Source organism: Meleagris gallopavo, chromosome 10, assembly GCF_905368555.1.
Source record: "Meleagris gallopavo chromosome 10, MGAL_WU_HG_1.1, whole genome shotgun sequence".
Lineage (NCBI taxonomy): Eukaryota > Metazoa > Chordata > Aves > Galliformes > Phasianidae > Meleagris > Meleagris gallopavo.
In genome coordinates, this window is record NC_139413.1 from 12,173,621 (window position 1) to 12,196,561 (window position 22,941).

At 37.0% G+C, this 22,941-nt stretch overlaps 1 protein-coding gene across 1 annotated transcript in view; it reads left to right on the forward strand.

Annotated features, from left to right (window-relative positions):
* The window catches only part of DPYD (dihydropyrimidine dehydrogenase), a 317,439-nt gene that overhangs the window by 40,235 nt on the left and 254,263 nt on the right, over window positions 1–22,941 (forward strand). The window contains exon 3 of the mRNA XM_085231702.1: window positions 845–927. Within this exon, the coding sequence (XP_085087828.1) occupies window positions 845–927 (83 nt within the window). The remainder of the gene's footprint in view (window positions 1–844; window positions 928–22,941) is intronic.

Consider the following 22,941-nt stretch of genomic DNA (forward strand, 5'->3'; position numbering starts at 1 on the left):
CTTCTCAACCCATGTGGCAAAGTTATGCCTCCCAGAGGTAAGTTTTGGTACTGGCAGAAAGTATTGCAGAGGACAGCGATACCTCAGAGCCTCGAGCATATAAAGTCCTATGGATGGTGCAGATGATCAGAGAAGTCGTTTGCTGTGTTTCACACTCACTTTGTACAGATGCAAATTTCTGTATTACCCAGCATCTTCTGAATCAATTTTACTGCCTGTATGGGAGTAGAAGGAAAGTGTCAGCACTCTGAAGTAATGTAACCATTTGCACAGTTAAAAATAACAGAAGATAGGGAGATTTTATTTATTTTATTGTCACAAAATGTTTGTCTTCATATCAGCTTTAGAAGTATTGGTGAATTCTAATCTGGAAAATATATTAAATGGTTGAGGTCTCTATAAACAATCTTTTTAGTTCTTATCATATTCAAAATTGTGTTAATAAAGCTTGGTTTGTTCTAACAACACTGCCTGTTTCATTGGGACAGAATTTATAACTTATTTTAAATTCACATTTAGGTTTTTATTCTTTTCTGCATGCTGTGTTGCTTTGTGTACTTGTAAAGGAGAATTTTAATTTCTTTTTTTTTTTTTTAAGTGTAAAATCTATACATTTAATTATGGAACATTTATAAGATGATTTCCATGACAACCATGTAAGAAGATTCGTGTTTACTTTGAGTTCTCAGTGCCTTTTTAATGACTACTGTATAATTAAAACAGAATGCATAATTTGTGAGATTACATCATATAAATCAGTTTTGTTTGCATGATGCTGGATAATGGTAATGCATGTACAATATACTGCTGCAGAGACTTACATGGGTTCTTGCATTTGTTGCAGAACTGTGAGAAACTAGAAAATAATTTTGATGACATCAAGCACACGACTCTTAGTGAGCGAGGAGCACTTCGAGAAGCAATGAGGTAAGTCTGGGTCACCATAGCAACAGTCACAGATGTGGTAAAGAAAGAGTCATTCTTCATTATTGGGGGAACAAATGAGTTCATTGCCACCATTCAGCTCTATTCTCTAAGGTATTAATTTGTCAGTGGAGAGGCTTCCCTTGAGGCTGTACTTTGGTTTTGAAGCTGCATAAATGTTAAGCCTGACTGCACAGTAAAAAACGTAAATGTTTAATTTGTTATTTAAAATGCTTAAGGGGTGCCTTGCTTTATATTTATACTAAACTGTGAGTGAATGAAAATATTGTTCATCTAAATTCTGTAAGTGTTAAAGAAATTCTACAGTGCTGCTTGAACAAAACCTGTGTCTGCTTCTAAATCGGATTTGATTTTTAAGTATGTGGTGGCCTACGTACTCAGATCACTGTTTTTACATGATTTTGGTTTTGTTAATAGAATTTTAAAATGCATCTGGTATTTCATATACTGTACGGATGCATATTCTGTTTAATACTCTCATATCATCTACTACTTATTAGAGGGGGGTTAAAAGTTGTCAGTAAGTCAGTTTTTTCTTGCTGCCCTTATTTGCATTGCAGAGTATTTTGTTACAGGACTCCAAAGAAACTCATGAGCTATAGTGCTCAAAATAGGGAATGATCAGTGGATGAAAGGAGGCAGAATAGAGAAAGAGTTTCTAAAATAATTTGCTAAGTACATTCAGAAAGGTTTTTAATTTTAGTATTATCTATGTGTGATAAAATTGGACAAACATGTTTTATTAAGTTTTGAAAGTTGGGTAGTAATATACAATAAATCATTTCACTTGCCCGATATGATTAACTTCTCAGAGTTGCACAGTAAAAAGTACAAACAACAATAATATTGAGGAGAAGCTTGAAAAACTAATTAAAGCCATTTTCTTTGATTCTGTTCGTAATCCCTTTACGTTTATGAATGTTTGTGAATGACTTTATTTTCATGACTGTGAATGACTTGATGTTCATGATGCTCTTGGCTTATGAACACTGCTATGAATAACTGTTTGTAAAGGTACTGTGATGTGAAATGTAACTTGCCTATTTAAAAGCCTTGCTTATTACCTTCCAATTATATTCTTTCCTTTCTGAAAGTCATTAGCCTTTCTAATTTTGATTTCTTGCTCTTTGTTTCCTACACTTAAAAGACTGACTGCGTGGTCAGTCCTCTGTATACATAGATCTTTCCTGTAGTGCCAGTAAATGAAAAATGACTTATAATAAGGATTTAGGGAACATATGGTGTGTGAAGCTACTTTTAGTATTTTCCCCAAGCTGGATTTCATGTCGCTGGTCAACATTCCATGGGTGGTTTGTGGTGTTTTGCAGTACATGACTCAGCATAGTTAATCATTTTAAAACTTGGTAGCTGACAGCTCTTTGGTGATAAACATTCACTAGAGGAGGGATCTTTATCGTTTCAAAGGTCATGCATCTGTTACAAGGAGCATGTAAGATCACAAGAATTTTCTACATCACACAAAATAGAAAGTGCACTACTAACCCCTACGTTTGTATCCTGGTCATTTTTGGTAGCTTACAAACCGTTCTGATAGTAATTGATTTTAAAGTCTGAAAGATATTGTGTAGTACTGGAGTTCTCTTAATTGCCCTCAATGTAATGTAGTTCTTTGTTGATCAGAGGATGGTAAGGAATTGCTTGTGCATTGCTTATGTGTTTGTAGATAGTATGCAGTCATAACTACTATTGTATTCCTTTTTTCTATCTTAGTAAATAGCTTTATCACAACCCACAAGTTCTACTTTGTGTTTTTTTTTTTTTTTTTTTTTTAATTCTCTCCCTCATCCCACTGGGAAGGGGAGGGTAAGCAAACAAGTGTGTGCTGCTGAGCTACCTGCCAGGTTAAACCACAGTACTTTGATGGATGCTTTTTTTTTCCTATTTGGATCCAAGATTACCTGTAACCTACTTTAGTCCAGCAATTCATCTTTTAGAGATGAAAGTTCACTCTGCTTTCCCATTGCTGTAGTGGACTTTGGAGCTGGTGTGGGAGGATATAGATTTGCTGAGACAGGTATTGAGATACTTGCCTCCTTTTGGTTAGGGAAGAAGGCAGAGAGGGCTCCGTGTTGCATAAAAGCGCTGGAGTCATATGGACATGAAAACAACAACAGATAATCCTAGCTGGATAGCTAAGCAGATATATGTAATCTCAGATGAGCCGTAAGTTTAGTGGGCAGTCTGCCCAAATACTCTCTGATTTCCCAGAGTAGTACTACTTTTTGGCCTGATGAGAGAGACAATGAACGTTTTTCCCTAGTGCTCCTGTTTGGAACTAGACCTTCCACTTTAAATTTCTCTTTGAGAAAAATAGTCAATTTAATATGTATTTCAGTATATTTCTCTCTTATGAATGTTACTGTGTTTCACATAAACATCAATAACCTAGCGGGGTCTTATTTTCTTCCAGCTCTTCAGATGATATTCAAATTAGGGAGTAGAGGAAAATAATTGCTCTTGTTTATATTTAAATATATACAAAAATAAACTTTCTGGAAAATCATAAAATGTGAAATTTCTCTAGTTTTACTTCATGATATTTTAGACCTTGAATGAAATAATGAGATTAGTTAGGATAGAGTGGTATTGCAAGAATTTAGTTTACTTTTATTTGCAGGTAATTCTATAAAGCATTCAATTGAATTTGAGTGTTTTTTTTGTTAATATAGTCCAAAAGGTTTATTATATTTTAATGTAATGACAAAGCTTAAGTAAATCCCCCTCCTTGGCCTGCTGGTGAGTACTGACCAGCATGGCACAGGGTCTGCTGGCCTTGCTGCAGAGGTGTTGCTGGCTGACTTTCACCTTCTCCTCCAGGCCCAGAAGGATCTGACTGCAGAGCTGCTTTCCAGATGCCAGCTGCCTGGAGTTGTTCTTTCCCAGGGGCAGGATGTAACATACCTCTTTTTCTTTGAACTTCATGAGATTCCTGTTAGCTTGTTTCTGTGAGCTTGTGAATGCCCTCTGAAGAGCAGCACAGAGTATCGGCCATTCCTCATAGTATTGTACATTTGTAGACTTCCTGAGGGGCATGGCTGCATGACAGGCAACGCATATTTTATTGCATCTTAAATTATGGTACCTTGCTCCTGAACACTCTACTGGCAATATGCTTTAGGCCTACTTCTAGTGTATGTTGCATGGACTTGGTGTCAGACAGCTGAAGCCACAGTGGCTAGCCTCCTGTGAGTCTGGCAGTGTGGTGGCTTATGGCAGTGAGCCATCAGTGAGACTGGTGAGATGTTATATATGTGAATGGGTCTTCCTTGTAGGTGCATAAATGTGCGATCTGTCTTGTGAACATTGGCTGAATTAGTATGCATGAAAGCTTTGCAAGTGAAAATTAAAGCTGAATATTTTTGTACAGACTCTGTGTTAATAAAGGAAGATTTAAACACATTTCATATTTACAAGTGGGAAAGGAGAGAGAGAAAGTTTACTTGTCTGTTTAGATCAGTCTAAAAAGGCATCAAACTTCATTTGGAATTTTCTTTTGCATTCGTATATTTGCATATTTTGGATAATGTGAGCATGGGAGTGAAGCTTCAGCTATGATTTCCAGTTTTATAGAAGCAGTTTCTGTTAATGATGATATTCACTCTGTTGTCTTGACAACTGTGTAAGCTGGGGTTAGTAATAATCAAGCTGCTTTTAATATGGTCTAGACTCTCAGATGTATTTGACAAATAGTTTCTATGGCTGGGCAAAACCCAAAGAAATTGCACTGTAAGGGGTTCCGTGATTTAATGAGTGCACACTGGTTTGCAGTTAAAGCCTGGGGATTTAAAAAACAAGTATGCAGTGCAAACTACAAAATGTTGAGGAACCTGCTTGTTTGGGCTTCTGCATGTGCTCTGCACAGCAAACACATCAGAACTGTCCCTGCAAACTGTTTTGTGGGGGAGAGGAGGGAAAAATAGACCTCACTTTTGTGTCACTTCAAGGGAGTGGGAGCCTGTTTCTGCTTTTGAGCCATTTAGTTTTATAATTTAAAGAAAAAAATGGGTGACAGTCAAAAAATTTTGCTTTTAGCAAACTGCAGGAGATGTTGTCTGATGTTGGTTCTGAAAGAGATTTTGAAAACCACTGTGGCAGATGGCTCACCACAAAGACTCCAAAGATGCCTTGCAGTGGGTGCAGTGTCATACCTTTTTCAGTGACTAATAGTCACTCATCTGCAAACTGTTAGAGCAGAAAATTGCATTAGAGAATCTTGAGTTCCCTCTACGAATTCCCTTTTTGCTACTTTTAAAATGCAAGGTTTTAGGAATATTTCTTAGATTTGTTTTTTTTGCTACCATTAACAATGGCTCTCTGTAGATCATTGACACTTGTTCTTTCATGTTGAGGAGCATTGGGCAATTTAGTTAGAAAGTGGCTTATGGCATTTTAGACCTTTAAAAAAAAAAAATGTCTGGGACACAAACAGAAGCTGAGTGTGTCACAACTTTGTCAAAGGAGCCTAGTGTTTCAGTTCAAGCTGTCGAAGCTCATGCTGTTTTATCTGTAAGTCGTGAATTTAATTACTACTGTAGTCAGTCTACACACGTACTCAAAAAAAAAAAAAACAACAGTCCGTCATTACAAATACTGTTTTAAATATCTGCTCTGGGTTCTTTCCAGGCATTTACTGTAGTTTTCAAGTATCTCTAAAAATACAATCTGTTTTTCCTCTTCTTATCTTCATCATGCCTGTTTAAAGTCATTGGGCTTTGCATTGCTTTGGGCATCTCTGACTGTATTCTCCTTGAACTTCAGCATACAAAGCAGAGCTGGTATTAAGGATAAAATAGTCTTCATTCAGAAATGCTTGATCATCTGGTGATATCTTAGTGTGTTCATTGTCACCAGATCATAGTTATCATAATTGTTTAGAATTCTTTAGTTATAATGAAAATTAGTAGCTATGCTTTTTTTTTGTTTTTTTTTTTTTTTGTTTTTTTTTTTGCTACTTTATACCATACTGGGTGCTGAGGTTCTGGAGATAAAAACAAATCTTCATTTTCTTAGAAATGTTTTCTGTACTGTGATGAAGGCATTTCAGAGATTAAATTGGGTCCAACTGTGTGTCCCAAGATACTTAGCTTTCATCGAAGTTAATCTCTGCTTCCCCTGTGGACTTCTGAACCTAAATCCTGTTTACATACTTGAGGCTATTCAGGAGAGTAAGAAGAGATTTTTCATGAAACAATGTTCTGGTGGAACATTAAATTTAAATAGTGAGACCCTATTTTATTTTTTTTCAATAATTTAGTTGTATAAAATGTTAAACTAACATCAGTACTGTACCATTGGTTATTTGACTTCAAAATTTTGGGGAAACACTTTCCATCTGCAGTGCTGAAAAGGAGCTACTTGAAAGGAGAACGTCTTCTATCAGAGTTTGCTGTTGAAATTTTGTTTGGCACTCAGGTAAGCCCTGAACTGCTTTAGGTGCCACATAGCTTGCTTATGTGGGTATAGCTGTTCTAGGGTATGCGGTGTCACCAGACTCCTAGCCACTCCAGAGGTACCTTCCTTAGCTGGCTAAGTCATGGCAAAGTGCTGCTTAAAATACTCTAGGAAAGGACCACTGTTCATCTAGTTGCAGATAAAATCCCCGATTTTTTTTTTTTTTTCTAATACAGGAAGACTTTTATCCAGCAGGAGCTACACAATAAATATTTTTGCTCTTTTCTAGCTGAAATAGATATATTTCAGTGAATATAAAGCTGTATATTCTTCGTTTCTATGATAATTTTTAAAAATTCTACTCAGGTATGAGATGAGTGGAAAACTTACCCCTAAACTGGAAAGGCCTGAGAAATTTTTTGATGTTGGTGATGCTAAACATTTTACTGTGTACTTGGTATAACGATGTAATATATGAAGTGTGTTTTTTCTTAAAATTATAGCTGCAAACAGAGCTTTGAAATGTAACTCTTGGTATTTTTTTCTATCATATTCATTTAATTCTCAGTGTAAGATAAGAATTCATTACTCTTGTGCTGAGAGTGTGAAACCAGGAGTTGATAATGGTAACTCAATGTTTGTAAAATAAAGTGTTGTTCCTGCAGTGTGGTCCAATTACACAATAGTAGAGTAGGGATGTAACGCAGAAATGCTGCTTTCTATTTGTTTCAGTAAGTTTAGCACAGTGGGAAATGTGGCATTCTTCCAAGGTAATGCATCAAGTTTACAGTTGACTGGAAGTGCAATGGAAGTTACTCTAAGACTTCATGTGCTGGCTAATAACTCTGGTTGAATGTGTGAGATAATTGTTTTATGAAATCTATTTGATGTTTCATTGCAAAGAGTTTGTATCTTAATTTTGAGACATTAAAGTATTCTAAGAGGTATTTGAACAAGTGTCTCTGTAGATGATGCATTTACAGTGTTGCACTTCTAGTGATTGAGCATAATTTATATATGGATAGAGCTCACATACATTCTTTTTCGAGTAGCCTGATGAAACTTGAAAGAACTGCTCCATTAATTTGGTCAAATTATTTCAGAAAAATGTCAACAGGCTGTCTCATTTCTTCTTGATGCTTAGAGAACTAGTAACAAATCAGCAATTTGACAAGTAGGAAGAAACCAGAGATTGTGAGGTATCTTTCTCAGTAGCGACTTTACCATTGAGATGTTGAAAGTTAGATAATCTCCTAGAATTTTTGCTCTTGGTATAATTTTTATTAATTTTTCCATCATGTTAGAGCTATTTCCCAAATAAATACTTAACTTCAAGGCAGACGATGTTACTGTTGTACTGGGTTCAGCAGTCAACCTGCTACAATTCTCTCAAAGGTGCTACAGAAAATTGCCAGGTCACAGCCAGAACCAATGGTTTAACATCAGGTGAGAAGGCAGGCAAGTAATGCATCTGAATGACTGGAAGGGGTGGAGCCTGGAGGGCTCAGTTAAGGGTTGGCAGCTGAGGGAGCAGCATCTGTTCTGGATAGAGATTGCACTCCTCTTGAACTGTCACTGGTCATTGGAAAGGCTGAAACAATTTTCCTTCTTTGTTACCTGCTGCTGCTCTGTAGTGTCTGTATCCTATTAGAAGACACTGTCATTGTCACCTTTTACTATGCAGATATGTTAATATTATTTACATTTTTGAAGAATCATATGTCAGGAAAACACGCACATTTAAATAGCACGGGACTGATTCTAGAAGCTCCTCCCTGCTATCTCCCAGAATGTTTAAAGCATAATGTGGAACAACCAGTTCTTAAAGGTGTTTTAGTAAATCGCTCCTAATGGGGTTTTTTTGTGAGCACCAGATTGAGGATATCATTTAGTTTGAACAGGTTTTTGAGTGCTGCTATAGGTAATAATACCAGTTCTGCACTTGTCTGGTTGTATTTTATTATAAAGGTAACGTTTCTAATCTTAGATACTTTTTTTAGAAACCCTACTACTTTTCTCAATCATTTTTCTAAGAAGAGTATCTGATATCTTACTGAAATGTTCTTTACAATATTGAGTTTTGGTTTACAGTAAAAGCAGTAACTGCTACTAGCTTCTAAAGCTTTCCAGAGATCTGTTGTTCCATACATGTGTCTTTTTCTGAAGTATTTCTGCATGCCTTTGACAGCACTGATCCAGCAAGTGCAAGACTGTTTGTCACTGACAGCATTTATCTTTACGGGAAGTATATTTGTTTCAGCTGATTGGGGTAGTTTCAGCACTGACATCTGATGTATAAGTATGTTAAAAGAAAAAAAAAAAAAAAAAAAAAAGAACAGAAAAGAATCACAAGGTTAAAAATAAAAAGAACTATAACAAAAAAACATCCAATGTCTTGGCCAATGCTCTTTAAAGAGATAGTGTCGTGTGTGAGAGAAAAGTGAGTAGTGGTTTAGCCAAGCATCGAGGCTCTGCACTGGGCTAACAAAGCAGAGGTAACTGCAGACAGCTATTAATGGGACTGGAAGAAGGGATCAGTACTAAAGGGAATCCTTCAGTAATTCCTACCAGCATCAAGAGCACAAGCCAACTGTCCATGCAGTTAATGTAGCGAGCTTGCTGGCTGCAAAAGTGTGTTGTGAATGTTGTCTGGGTCGAAGGGTCCTTGTTCACTGGAATTGGCTCACGCAGTGGTGAGGGGCGGAAGAGTGAGAGCTGAGTGGATTGAGGGCACGTGCTGATTTGGCAAGAATACAGGTTGAACTTGGTATGTAGCAGCAGTGATCAAGAATGCCTTCCAGATGAATAATTGAGTATAGGTTGGTCAAAATTTTCCTCTCAGCAGTGACATAATTTGGCATGGCATGTGCCAACATTTAATGAAGAATACACACTTGAGACCTTCCAAGCTGGCTTGATGCCCCTACAGCTGCTTTTAGAACTCTGGAAGCTTTATTTCAGGTTGGTAAAAGATCCCCCCACACATACAAAATAACACATTTGTACATCACCTGTCAGGGGTTTTGGGGACAGTATTGTGTGGTAGCAATCACAAAAGGAGGATCAGTCAGAGATAAAGATCAAAACTACAGAGCAACAAAACATGCTTGTCCCTGGATACCCTGGATCAGAGTGTCTGCTCAACACCTTGGTTTGCTTTGATGACTGGCACTGACACAGAGGTGCTGCTTTTTCTGTCACTAAACTCCAGTTGAACCACTGCATCTGTGTATGTAACATGCTGTGATTTTTTTTTTTGCCACTTTTTCTTATGGCCAAAAATACAGTGAAAGAAGAAGGTGTTACAGTATGGATTTCTAAGGCTGTGTAAACATGCCTGGATTAAAAGCAAGAAACATCCAAATTCTTTGTAAAAGTATTATCAATCTTCCATCCAATGTCATGCATATCTACTGCATCACCAAGCAGACTTGAAAGATTAAACTCTGCATTTTATTTATTGTTATGAAATAGTAATATGTTCCCTCCTTCAATCCCGTAATTTAATGTTTTCCTGAGCTTCAGTCCTTAATGCACTGAATTTTCACCAGCAAACTTATAATCATTTCCATGCATGGCAGAAGTCATCCTTTATACTCAGTGTGGAAGTCCATTTTTGTAGTAGTAGCACAGCATAATAACATGGAGTGTTCAGGAGGTCAAAGGACAGTGCTTCTCTAGCTGAAGTTAGAATTATTTGTGAAAGCATAACCTCTGCTGTTGTTGCCTTCCTGAGTATGCAACTTAGTGCTGTGTATTTGCACTTAAATTGTCATTTAGTGGTTAATGTGGAAAATGGCTAGCAGAAGGGAGAAGAAATGTTCAGCATTTTTATTCTGCTTCCTGGCTGCAGTTAGAACAATGGGTCAAAGGCACTAAATACAATCTACTTGTTTTGTTTTACCTTTGCATTTTTTCAGTTAGTGGATAATGGTCAGTTAATAGAATTACATTTATTGCTTTTTTTTTTTTCTAGAAGAAGGATTTTTCTCATCTTCACTGATTGCCAAGTTATTTGTATGTAGAGAGAAGATTCTTTTTGTATAATCAATCTGCTGCTACCCGTTTTACTGCCAAGCATTCCTTCTCTATGGTAGCGTAATGTTACCTAGGGAACAGCTTAAAGCTGACACATACAGTGGTGCCACAAATTAATTTCACAGTTATCAGGATATAGGGTGATAACAACAACACAAGCTACTGTGAAATTACCATTGTTCCCATTGAGTTACAGTGTAATTATTACTTTTGTGGCAACTATGCAAATAACTCATGTCACCACTGTAGGATGGGATGTGCTTTCCTTTCTCTGATTCAGTACTTTGTGCTACAGACATCTTTATGTACTGCGTACTAGAGCTGTGCTTTGAATTTTGAACTGAGATCATGGCTATGGCTATGTTCAAGTAAAAAAAGCCAAAAAACCCCACAAATACTTGAGACCTACTTCCACCCCCAAGTCCCCTGCTGTCTATTTTCATCTGGAATCATAGCTGCATTGTATGCTAATCTAACAAAATAATAATCAAGCTTCTAGTTTTCCATTATTTCCAGCATGGAACTGGGACGTTTCCTTCAAGAAGGGAGCTTTGTGATAGTTACTTTTATTAGGGGACGATTTCAGGTTTCTTTGCTGCCACTTTATGGAGACTATTTGGTGGAAGGGATAGATCATTTTTATTACATTGCATATTCTTATATCAATAGGTAGGAAAATATGACTGGAGCAAGATTAAGGTACTGTCCTAGTATGTAAAAACAACTATAACAGCAATAAAGTAACGCCTACAGCATAATAATGACAGAAGACAAGCTCTTCTGTCTTCCACCACGTACTGTGGTGGAGTTGGCATAGGTGTTCCTTGTATTGCTTTAAACCACGATTAAGAATTTCTTGGGAGACTACAGCTTGGGTTACATATTTCAGAAAGACATCACAGTGATTTATTTTTTTTCATCCTTCAATTGGGATTTCCAGAAATTCCTATGGGGAGCTTAGATGTGCAATTTGCAGTTATGTATGGATATCTCACCTTCAACTGCTTTTTAAAATTCCCATTTTAATAAGTGGCTAATGACCAGATTTTCAAAATTGATGAGAATAGTTAAATCCTAAAGAAGAAAGGAAACTTCAGAGACAAATCATTTAAAAAAATAACAAAGCTACAATTATATGAAATGAATGGGCACTTGATTAAATAATCAGTAACAAGTAAAAATCTGGATAGATATTGATAACTTCCAATTATCAAAATTGAGTGCAAGGTAAATTTCATTAGAGTACAAGATTTTTGAAGACGGGAGCTTTATTTCTACTCAAGTATTCAATGACCTTTCATTGAAAAATAATCCTAATAATAGAATGATAGATTTTGAGTTTTAATTCTTATTTTATATTTTATAGTAAACAAAAATGAAAAATTAAATTTGATGCATTTTCAAATTTTGCTAGCTTGCAAGCTAGATTTCCCTATTTTGTGCTATATTGCATTGACAGAAGTATAGCAGAGCTTGATAAGCATGTTTGTGAGAACACAAATATGAACAATGTTATGAAGGAACTATGTCCTCAGCATTTCCAAAAAGTATATCAGTACTGAATCACCAAGATTTGAGCTGCAGAGATGTTGCCAGGCTCCACCCCTTCCCACAGCACAGCTGAATTGCCTTCATCTGTGCTCCTGTGGCTGACTCACTGCTCACCTCAGGTGATCAATCAGAGGTTCAGGCCATGATTCAGCAGTTCCCAATGCAGATACCTATATATTTTTTTTGAAGTTACAAAAAGAATTGTAGATAAATTGTTGCAGCATGAGGAGGAACACCCAAATGATAACGGAGTGTAAAGGAAATAGACATTCTGTATGTCAGTCTTCAAGTATACAAGGGCTGCTCTGAATGTAACACATCTTACTTTATTATATGATGTCAGAGGTGGATGTAGGTGGTATAGCAGTAGAGGCTGATCCTTCCCACCATCATTCCATTAAATTTTGTTGCCGTGTGACAGATGGCAGCAGTTCTGGTTGTTCTGTCTGACAAAATGGCATCTGACATGGAAGTGCATATGAAGCAAAGTAGTGTCATTGAATTTCTCCATGAGGGGAAAAAATGGCATCCATTGGCATTCACTGATGTTTGCTGAATGCTTATGGAAACCAAAGAGCAAATGTGAGCACTGTGAGGCAGTGGGTGGTGCTTTTTCAACCATGGGCTGCTTTCCATTGGGCACAGACTCTTGTTCATCGCTGACAAAAATGTGCAATGAATGGTGATGACATATTAAAAAAAGGTGTTATTGTGCGCTCTGTATTCTTGTAGTTTCCTTGGAAATAAATAGCAGGCATTACTTTTGGAGCAACATATGTACACTAGTGTTTTTCAAACAAGCAATTTTCTGATGCCATTTCTCTAAGGCAATTGAAAAACTATACAATCACAAAATTACAAAGCAATATATTGGCCCCCATCAAAACATTGTTTTTTCAGTAGGTTACACATACACTGATGAAGACATTACTGATATTTGAGTTTTAGTACCTGGTGGAGAATCATTTAGAGCAGTAGTTTTTTCAGTAATCTGCTAGTTGTGTGTTCTTCACTAAGAAAGCAAGGTTCCATTTTCTCCCTTTTTATGAATTTGTTGTTTGAGTTGTTACAACCTGCTGAGGCTTTTCACTGATGGACTATAGCACATGAATGTAAATCCTACAATTGATGATCTAGGAGGAAATAGTCAAAAGATAAATAAACCTTATGATCTTGCTCATTTATTGTCTATACGATGAATAATGGTGAAAAAGCGTATGGTAATTAATGGACTGGCTTCATGGAATGACTTCTGTTTATTGTATATCACTCTTTTTAGAGATTTGCTGACAAGTATATTTATTGCAGTGTGAGGAGGTCACTAATTAATGTGGATATTAGCGAGACTTTGCGAGAGTACTCTAAAAATCTACTTTTTAAAAATTCCTTTCCTTTACCCTCCTGTTGTGTCACTTCTAGTTATTCAAGAGCTAAGCCAATATTTAACACCACAGTAATGCTCAGGTTTGATGCTGTTTAACCCATATAAGTTTCATTTGGAAGAAACAGCTTGTTCTAATTAAGAGCTTCTGGAAAATCTGCTGCAATCCTTGCATGCTGTTCTTAAGAGTCAACCTTGTGGAAGCAAGTCATTAAAGGTTTAGAGCCACCAGAGGTGTGCTCATTGGCCCAGTTTTGGATGGAGCAGGGAGGTTAGGGAGTGTTGTTGTCGTACTGCGGGGAACTTTCACTGCTGTTAGTAATGAGCAAGAATCTCAAATGGTTCATAAAATTCAAATGTTGTCTTAATAGGCCTGATGATCCAAACAAGCAGTTTTGCTCAGGTATATGTATTGCATAATGAGAAGATTTTCTTAATGGAAGTAAATATAATAAAGCTGTTGCTTATTATTATTCATATTAATATTGTATCAATATAATCGTTCATAATATTACCAATATTCATATTAATGAATAATAACAATAAATTTGAACTATATGATGGACTGTTTCATTATTACATACATGCAATGTATCTCCAAAACTGCTTGCATAAAAATGCCTGGCAAACTGTGCATTGATAATTAGGAGTAATTTACTTGCAAAGAGACATGATTGTATGCTTTTTGGTGTATTTTATTTATGGTTTCATAGGTTTTATGGACTAATAGTGATAATTCTGTGTTGCACGTGACATGTCCTCTTTCAGGTTTTCAAGTAAGGGAATTGTCTTAGCCTTTCATATTTTCGTGGATTTCTAATCTCCTATCTTCCGCTCAATGACCTGTTTCCATTACCCTGGTGGTGAAACAGGAAGGAGAAGTGGGTTTTATTTTTGTTTTAACCATCTGGATAAGAAAACCACCTCCCACATTTAAGATAAAGCACTTCGATCTCTTTCTGGATTGCCCTTGTAAAATTATGATACTCTTGCTTACCTACATTTGTCCTTTTTTTCCAGTATACTTTTTTTTTTATTGTTATTGATGTGGCCAGCTATAACTTCACTCATTAAGAGGGACAAAGCCACCTTCGTTTATGGAATAGTTGTCATAAAGGCTGTGACTTTCTGGACTGATCTTTCACCCTCCAGTGTCTAGCTAGTAATGAGAGCTCAAAGTGCTCAGCAAAAGTATACTGAGAACTAAAGCCTAGATCTGACTACTAGGGAAGCAGATTCATACCTAGTTACTTAGAGGGTGTCAAAACCTACATAAAAACGGAGTTGATTTCCTGCTGTGTAGTCAGTGCAAACCTCTGCAGAGCCCTGGATTGGTCTTTCAGCAGGTTCTCATAGTTCCTTTTAGAAATATAGGCAACCTAAACTGGTGTGGCAATCTAAATCTGAGCAATATTGTGTACTGTAAGTACCAAAGGGTGTGCACAGTGGCTGAATGATGACATGTGAGTAAAATCATTCTTCAGCAGTGTCAAGGGACAGGTTGTCTAAGGACAGCACACTTATTTTTCTATTCTTACAATTGACATCATTTGTTTCATTGTGTTCTAGCTGTACCCAAATGGCAAATGAACCGGAATGTAGGAATGGGAGAAGTCCTTAGCTGTGCTTCTCTTGATGGAATGTGAACTTTTGACATGGGACTTACATGTCCCTTCACGTTTATCATGGCCCGTGTCTCTGAGGGATATAGATATGTGCTTATGTAGATAAAACACTTCTTGTTTTAAGTTTCGCCTACCAAATGAAACTTAAAAATGACTTTACTTGAAATTGTCTCTCTTTACCAGACTAAAAACTGTGGTCCTCTCATTTTATGATAAGCCTGCTATTTCTATACACTGAGCTGCTGAAAATTAAACATTATCTGTGCTTTGAAGAATGTAACAGTTCTTCTCCAGGGGAAATTCTCTAAATCAGTATTAAAAATAAATAACTAAACCAACAAACACCACTCCTCAATCCTAGTAAATAAAAAAAAATAAAGCCAACACCAAACAGCAACAAGCAAAACCAGATCTTTTACATTTTGATAAAGTTGGTAATGTTTTGATCCTTGGCTTCAGGGCAAAAGTATTTTTCTAGGTCTACATAGAAAGATGTTCATGTCATTTCTGTCTCTACTGTAAAAAGCTGGATTGGTTCTCCTATGTTGTCTCTGTAATGAGTTCCAATTGGAATACTATCCCTCCATGCTTGGCAGCTTAGGCACCTTTTCAGGGGAACATTTTCTGGTTCTAGAAAGATTTTAACCTCTTCCTTGCCCAGGAAGATGCACTATAGTACAGGAAATGGCTTCAAAAATAGGAAGTTTCAGGATCTATGGATGTTGTTATAATTTCTGTTCATCTAGAATTCTCCATTTTCTTGTTTTGAGGAACTGGGTTTGAGGAATCACTACTTTCAGTTTTGTTCTTAATAGACAGAACTTCTGGCATAAGAACAACTCATCTACGACTGAGTTGTTCTTAAATATCAGCTACTTCTTTGTCACACTTCTTTGTTAATGTCTTTGCTCAGTACACTTTCTGTACAACTGAGCAGAAAATAGTATTTTCTCATGGAAATACTTAAGCCTCCAAGAAGTTGATTTGCAAAAATGCTTTGGACAATTTCCCTCTGACCAAAAAAACATACTTAAGTGGTAATTAAGTTTTAATTGAAGGTAATATATGACATTGTACACTCAAACAGTAGAGAATAGGTTAAACAAAACATTTAAAAAAGCCCTAAAGCAGAAACCTGAAGCTTAACAGCTTCTCTAGAAAATACGTGATTAGGGAATTCTTTGGAGGAAAAGGTATCTTTTTGTTGTCCCTCACTGAGATCACTGAAGATCTTTCTTTTTCTATTTTTAATAATCATCAGGTTCTTGTTGTGGATAAATTAAATCTGCACATCGGTGTGCTACTTGCAGATATGAATCTCTTTCATCAGCACACGTGGAAGAATCAGGAAAGTGCTGAGCACTTTGGGGAACAACAAAAGAGCTCCTAGTTCTTTCACTTAATTTTAGCTTAAGCCAAATGCTTAAACTTAAACAAATGCTTCAGTGTATGTATAATGTAGGGCTGCAGTACTTAACTCTGCAAGTGAAATATCTATATTACATGTTGATTTTATGTTGGCTTGTAAAAATAAACTCAGCTCCTGGAAATGCAGTGTTTTTTTTCTTGTGTGATGATGCCCTGCTGTGAGGCCAGTGCCCTACCTGACACAGCTTGGGTTTTCTTTGTGAGGGTTGTGAGGGTTCAAGGGATCCATCCTGAGCTTCATCCAGAGACTATCCAGTATGAACACAAATACTGCTGTCACATCAAGGATAGTCCTGATCTTGTAAGTACATTTCTCTAAGAAATAGGATTAATAATTAATGTATGTTCCCTTCTGTGTAAAATAGGATAATCTCTGACAGATGGTAGTTTTTAACAAGAACACTGCAATAATTCAAATCAGACTAAGCATGTTTTATCCATGCTTCAAAACTAAAATATGCTCACATGCACGAATGTAAAACCTGCATGGCTCTTACATTCCTCTCTACTCCTAGTTTTAGATCATGGACATATGGAATTTTTGAGTGCCGTCAGTAATGGAGTTATGTCAAATTTCATAGTGTTCAGAAAAGATCTGTCTTTAGCTGTCAAGTAGTGTACCTATCAGAGGTGAATAACATAAGAAAAACTAACTGGAGAAGGAACTACAAATAGTTGCAACTAATCATTAAAAAATGTAATCTAACAAAACTGCATTTTGTGTGTGTGTGTGTCCGTCCACATACAGGCAGTTGTAGGTTGTTTTTCTGTTTGCTTTTATTTTTATTGGTCTTCCATGGTGCTCTAAAAGAAAGGAGATACTTAATCAGTTCTCATTTGTGTTTTACTGGGGTATGCTCACCCAAGGTTTAGAGATCAAATTTGGCACTCATCAGGACAGTCTTGTATTGGCCTTCAAGAAAAGATTATTCATCTCTTTTTGGAAGCCGTAGAGATATTAATGTACAATGAAATAGTTGAGGTACTTTGAAGAAATTGTCAAATATCAGCACCAGTTTGATGTGCAGGCAGGAATGCCTGATGTGCCATGAACATATTCGATATTTAGAGTCCCTCATTTCATGAAAAAAAATTGTAAAAAGCATGCACCATGGCATACTTGTGATGGATGGGTGTCATTGTTTAAATGAAGGCTTTGAGTCACAAATGTATGTGCAAGTAGCTATTTTCTTCCATTTGTAAAATATTATGCTAAGTATTTCTCAGAATGAGTAATGTACTATATATATAGCATTAAAACAGTGTCTAAAAGTGCTTCATGTCATGTTAAGTAGAAATAGATACATCTACTGAATGCAACATTTAGCTTGCATCTTTTGAAGTGTTGGTTTGGACCTTTTTTTCCTTTGATAATTTGATTTTGAGATAATATACATTTCTTCAGAAGAATATATGTATTTTTAAAAGTTATTGACAATAAAAATATTGACATTAAACAGGCCAATTATTTGATTTTTATATTGAGTAATTGAGTAAGTTATTAACATGAGAATACTTTTATAGATGACCAGTTGTGTCAAAAATAATTGGCAGTTATGAGACTGGTGGTAATTAAAGCCATTTATGTGTTGCTTCTACAAGTTTCTAAAACCATGTAATGTGTGCCAGGGCATTTATGCTACCTGCCATGTAAGAGCAAGCATGTCCAGCACACAGGCTGCATGCAGCCTGGCGCAGTTTGCAATGCTGCCATCATGGCTGAAGCTCTGCCCTACCAAGTGACCCGGCCTGGGTGCACAGCCATCGCTCAACCCTAGCCTAACATTGATGAGCTATTAACCCTCTCTGGGCTGAAACCAGGGCATGGGGAGGGTGCAGTGCAGTGCTAACTCAAGTGATGGCAACTATATTTCTGCATTTTGATACATTGCCTAAAGGCAGACCTGTAAGCAGCAAAAAATATGCAGCTTTACTTTCTGTCGCGATAAATACATTTGAGAACAGGTTTTAAGTTGCAAAAGAAAAAAAAAAAATCAATTTCTCGGCTTATTTGCAACTCCATTTTCAGTTGATATTACGTTATATGTGAATTTTCAAATGGAATGTGTAGAGTTGCAAGCCAAAATTTGATCATGTCTCTTTTCCAATCTTGTATAAGCCCTGTCTTAGCAGAGAGAAATATCTCTCACTTCACAGTCATGCCTTATTCATGTCGTCACTTTTGGCAGTCTGTGCATTTATGAACAGCTGTTTTCAAGGATGAAACACAAGGGAAGTAAAACTTCATCCAAAATCTCTGAACACCTTGAGAACTCGCTATGAATTGCAACTGCTGTCATCAACCTGACTGATGCATTGGTGGGATCTTTTAATCTCGTTTGTAAAACTAGTTTTGTGGTTTTGTTATTCTATTTTTAATGTTTTAATAACGAAAACATTAGAAATTAAATTAAATTGTTACTTATATACATTAATTATAGTATATATTTTATGATGGCTGGTCATGAAAGCAGTGCCTCCTGCTTTATTATGCTGGTTTATGATATCAGAGGTGGATGTTGGTGGTATGGCAGCAGATGTAGTGGAACACTGGCAGAAAGGTTCAACATGTTGCTGTGTGACAGATGGCCGTGGTAGGGCAGTCTGACAAAATGGTGTCTGACATGGAACTGCATATGAAGCAAAGGTATTTCACTGAATTTCTCCAAGTGGAAAACATGGCACACAGTGGCATTCATTGGCCCTTGCTGAACATTTCTGGAGACCAAAGAGTGGATGTGAACACAATGAGGTGGTGATGGTGTGTTTCAAATGTAGCAACAGTGGTCAACTCTGCTGGTACAGATTGTTATAAGAGCAGCCTGCGTACTTTTGTTCATTGCTGTTGAAAATACATATTTGAGGGTGGTTACTGTGTTTTTTTTTTGTTTTTTTTTTGTAGCTTAGGGTTTGTTCTGTTAAGTGTTATTGTACTCTTTGTATCTGTTATTGTTTCCATGGAAATACATAGGAGGCATTACTTTTGGAACAACCTTCATAGATCCATCCCTGGACATTTCCTCTTCACTCAATATGGCGCAGGCAAGCAAAAAAGTTGGGCACCCATGTTCTAAAGGTTGAATGAACTCTGTAGTGAATTTCCAAACTAAGGGTCTTCCTATTCCCTATTGATCCTGTCAAAAGGGAAAGGAGAAGCAAAGATAATGTAAGAGAAGCATTAATTTTATGTCCGTAAGACATGATTGTATTTGATCATTGTTTCTGTTTATGAATTCAGTTCAAAGTCTTCAAATGATAGCAGAATGAGAACTTTGGGTAAACTCATTTTTACCTCATCCAAAGTCAAAGCGTGATGCTGTTTTGTGTTCTGAAACTTGAATACAGACATCTTTGAACACACTCTTTTGATATAATAATTTCATTAAGCCATTAGCATTAAGTTTTAAAAATAAATTATCTGGATGCAGTACTTGGCGTGGACAACAAGAGAGGGCCTTCATGATAGAGGCCATCCCAGTGTCATCTTTTTTATATGCTGCCGTGGAGATTTGCATGGAAAACAGCTTAAAAAATGGCTAGGAGTGTGTACAACACTTCCATGCTGATGTCACTGGAATGATCATCTCTGACACTTAATGATATTGAGTGTGCATCTCTTTAGATTGCAGTATATGCAGTGTATGCATTTGTTTAGTAAATCGATCTTCTGGGGCCACACGCCCCCAAAGTTGTAGCTGGGAAATTCAGAAACAGTAAAGTAAGGCAGAAAAATGAGTGAAAGGCACAGTAGAGTTAAGCATCGTTTAACAAATTGAAGAGTATGCTTCCTCCCAAGTGATGCTAAGTAAGCACTGAACAAGTAATGAGGATAATCTGTAAATTCAATACTATGTAATATTCTTTATTGTTTTTTTTTTTGCATGCTATTGAGATCAGTGGGTGTTTGAATGTAGATGGACAGTTTTCAACTTTTATCTTTTGTTTTCATAGATTGAGATTAAGACTAGAAGTTGATCATTGCATGATAATTTTTGTAGTGCTGCCCTAAATCTGAGAAATCAGTCTGATCTCTAGGAAATATTTTCTAAACCCTTGTGCCGAGTGTGTCAAATGTCTGCAAAATGGTAGTCCGGAAACTGTTTCGTTTTTTCCCTGCAAAAGTAGACTGAGAGTATTAACAACAGCAACAAAAAAGTAAAACTTATTGCATCTCTTAGCTTTAAAGTTCTGCTTATTTACTGTGTAATGAAAATGCTCACAGAGTATTTTTGTAGAAGCTGGAAGAGGTTGGCAGAAGCTTACTGTAAAAGCAAGGAAGATATTGTTCTTCTTGCACTGATACATGGCAAGGTTACCTTAAGTTCGTGAGCTGTGCCTTTACTGAGGTGGATATAGGGTGCATATTGAAATGACCAGCATTGTATTCTGCTGGGTTTTATTTTGTAGCATTCCAATATTAAGAAGTTATGGAAAACATAAGTTTTTTTTTTAAACTTCAAGCATTCTAGGGCACAGAGCTGATGATGCTAGCCTTCCTGTGAATCCCTACTTCAGTTGTTCTCATTGGAAAGTATTTGCATAACCACCTGAAAGACAAACTAAAGGCCAAGTGGTGATATAGCTTTGCATTTTTTCCTTTCTGCCATAGAAGTGTAGGTTGTCAGTGAGTTCTTTGCTCCAAGATTGGACTGCAGGAGGGAAAACAGCTTCTGTAGTATCTAGTAACATGTTTATCAGATTCTTGCGCTCATGTTCTCTGAGTCTGTTATAGTTCCTCATTTATTGCTTCTAGGTACTCAAAAAAGAGAGGGGATAAAAAGGAGGGTTTTTTTTTACTTACTAGTTGTCATATTAAACAACAACCATGTGGAAATGTTGAAGTCCCAGTTCTTGAATCTTAAGATATTGTATCATTCCACATAAGTTCTTTGCCATAAACTGTGTATGGCATTATTATGTATCTGTCATATTAATTTGTGCAAGTACAAAATTGATGTTTATATATCTGCATGGCAAATTTAAAAGCTTTAAGTATATTTGTCCTTAGTTTTTTGTTGTCTGGCAAGTTGTGTTCTCATCATGCTTTTCCCAGTGTATTTAAGAAGAGAGTGGGTTCATACAAAGCTGCCTTCTGGTTCGCATTGATATGTACCTCCTCCTGAGCTGACAGCTGCCGCTTTAATTTCGGTAAGAATCCATGTTGCCTTCCCTATGGCTTCTCCAGGTGCTACAATGCCTTGAGGAGGTAAAATTGCACTAACTTTTACAGATGTCAACATCTGCACCAGAGTAGGGTTGTGTTGATTAAAACTTCAGTAGTCTAACACATTAGGAGTAATTAACCAAAACTACTTGTGACTGTACAAAAGACATTTCACTTAGTGTACAGCTTCCTTCTGCCTTCTCCTACCTCTGAGGTTTAAAAGAAATCAGCTGTTTGTTTTACTTGTAGGAACTCAGAAAATCTGATGTGAAATATTTCTACTTTTAGAAATATTTGCTGAAAAATATTTAAATTCAATACATTTGTAAGTCATTCTTACACTAGCCATTGTATGGACATCCATGGAGACTTTTTCCACTACCATACAAGCTGGGAGATGAAAGGATAGAGCAGAGCCTTGCCAAAAAAGACTTGGGGGTACTGGTGCATGTCAAGCTGGGCATGAGCTGACAATGTGCCCTTGCAGCCCAGAAAGCCATCCGTATCCTGGGCTGCATCAAAAGATGTATGGCCAGCAGGACGAAGGAGGCAATCCTGCCCCTCTGCTCTGCGCTGGTGGGACTTCACCAGGAGTACTGCATCCAGATGGAGTCCTCAGTACAGGGTAGACACAGACCTGTTGAAGCGCATCCAGAGGAGGTCCAGGAAAATGATTCAAGGGATGGAACGCCTCTCCTATGAGGACAGGCTGAGAGGGTTGGGGCCCTTCAGCCTGGAGGAGAGAAGGCTTTCAGATGACCTGATAGTGGCCTTTCAGTGTCTAAAGGAGAGCTACAGGGAAAAAAGTAGACAGGCTCTTTAGCAGAGTCTGTAGTGATAGAATAAGCTGAAATGGTTTCAAGCCTAAAGAGGGTAAATTTGGGTTAGATATAAGGAAAAAGACATTTAAGTGAGTGAGGTAAGGCATTGGCACGGGTTGCCCAGAGAAGTGGTGGGACGCCCAGGGTGGGGACATCTCTGGAGACTTTTAAGGCAGGGCTGGATCAGGCCCTGAGCAACCTGATCTAGCTGTGTATCTCTCCCTGTTCATTGCAGGGGAGTTGGATTAGATGACCTTTAAAGTTCCCTTCTAAATCTAAGGATTCTATGATCTCTGAGTAAAGAATTTCTTAAAAACACAGAGTTTGAAGCTCACTTAGTGATGTAATTTGCAAAAATTTGTCTATTTTCCTGCTCAGTTACCCCTGATTGGAAGAACTTCTAAGTAACCCTTAAATTCAGCTTTCAGACTGGACTGATGGCTTAGAGCACACATAGGGCAGTCTTCTCTGGGGCACACTGTTTTCTAGTTATTCTTAGGGTAAGCTCAGTCAAGATCTTTTTGTTAACATATTAGCTGAAAACAAGAAAACTCAAAGGTCTAGTGTTCCTGTGCC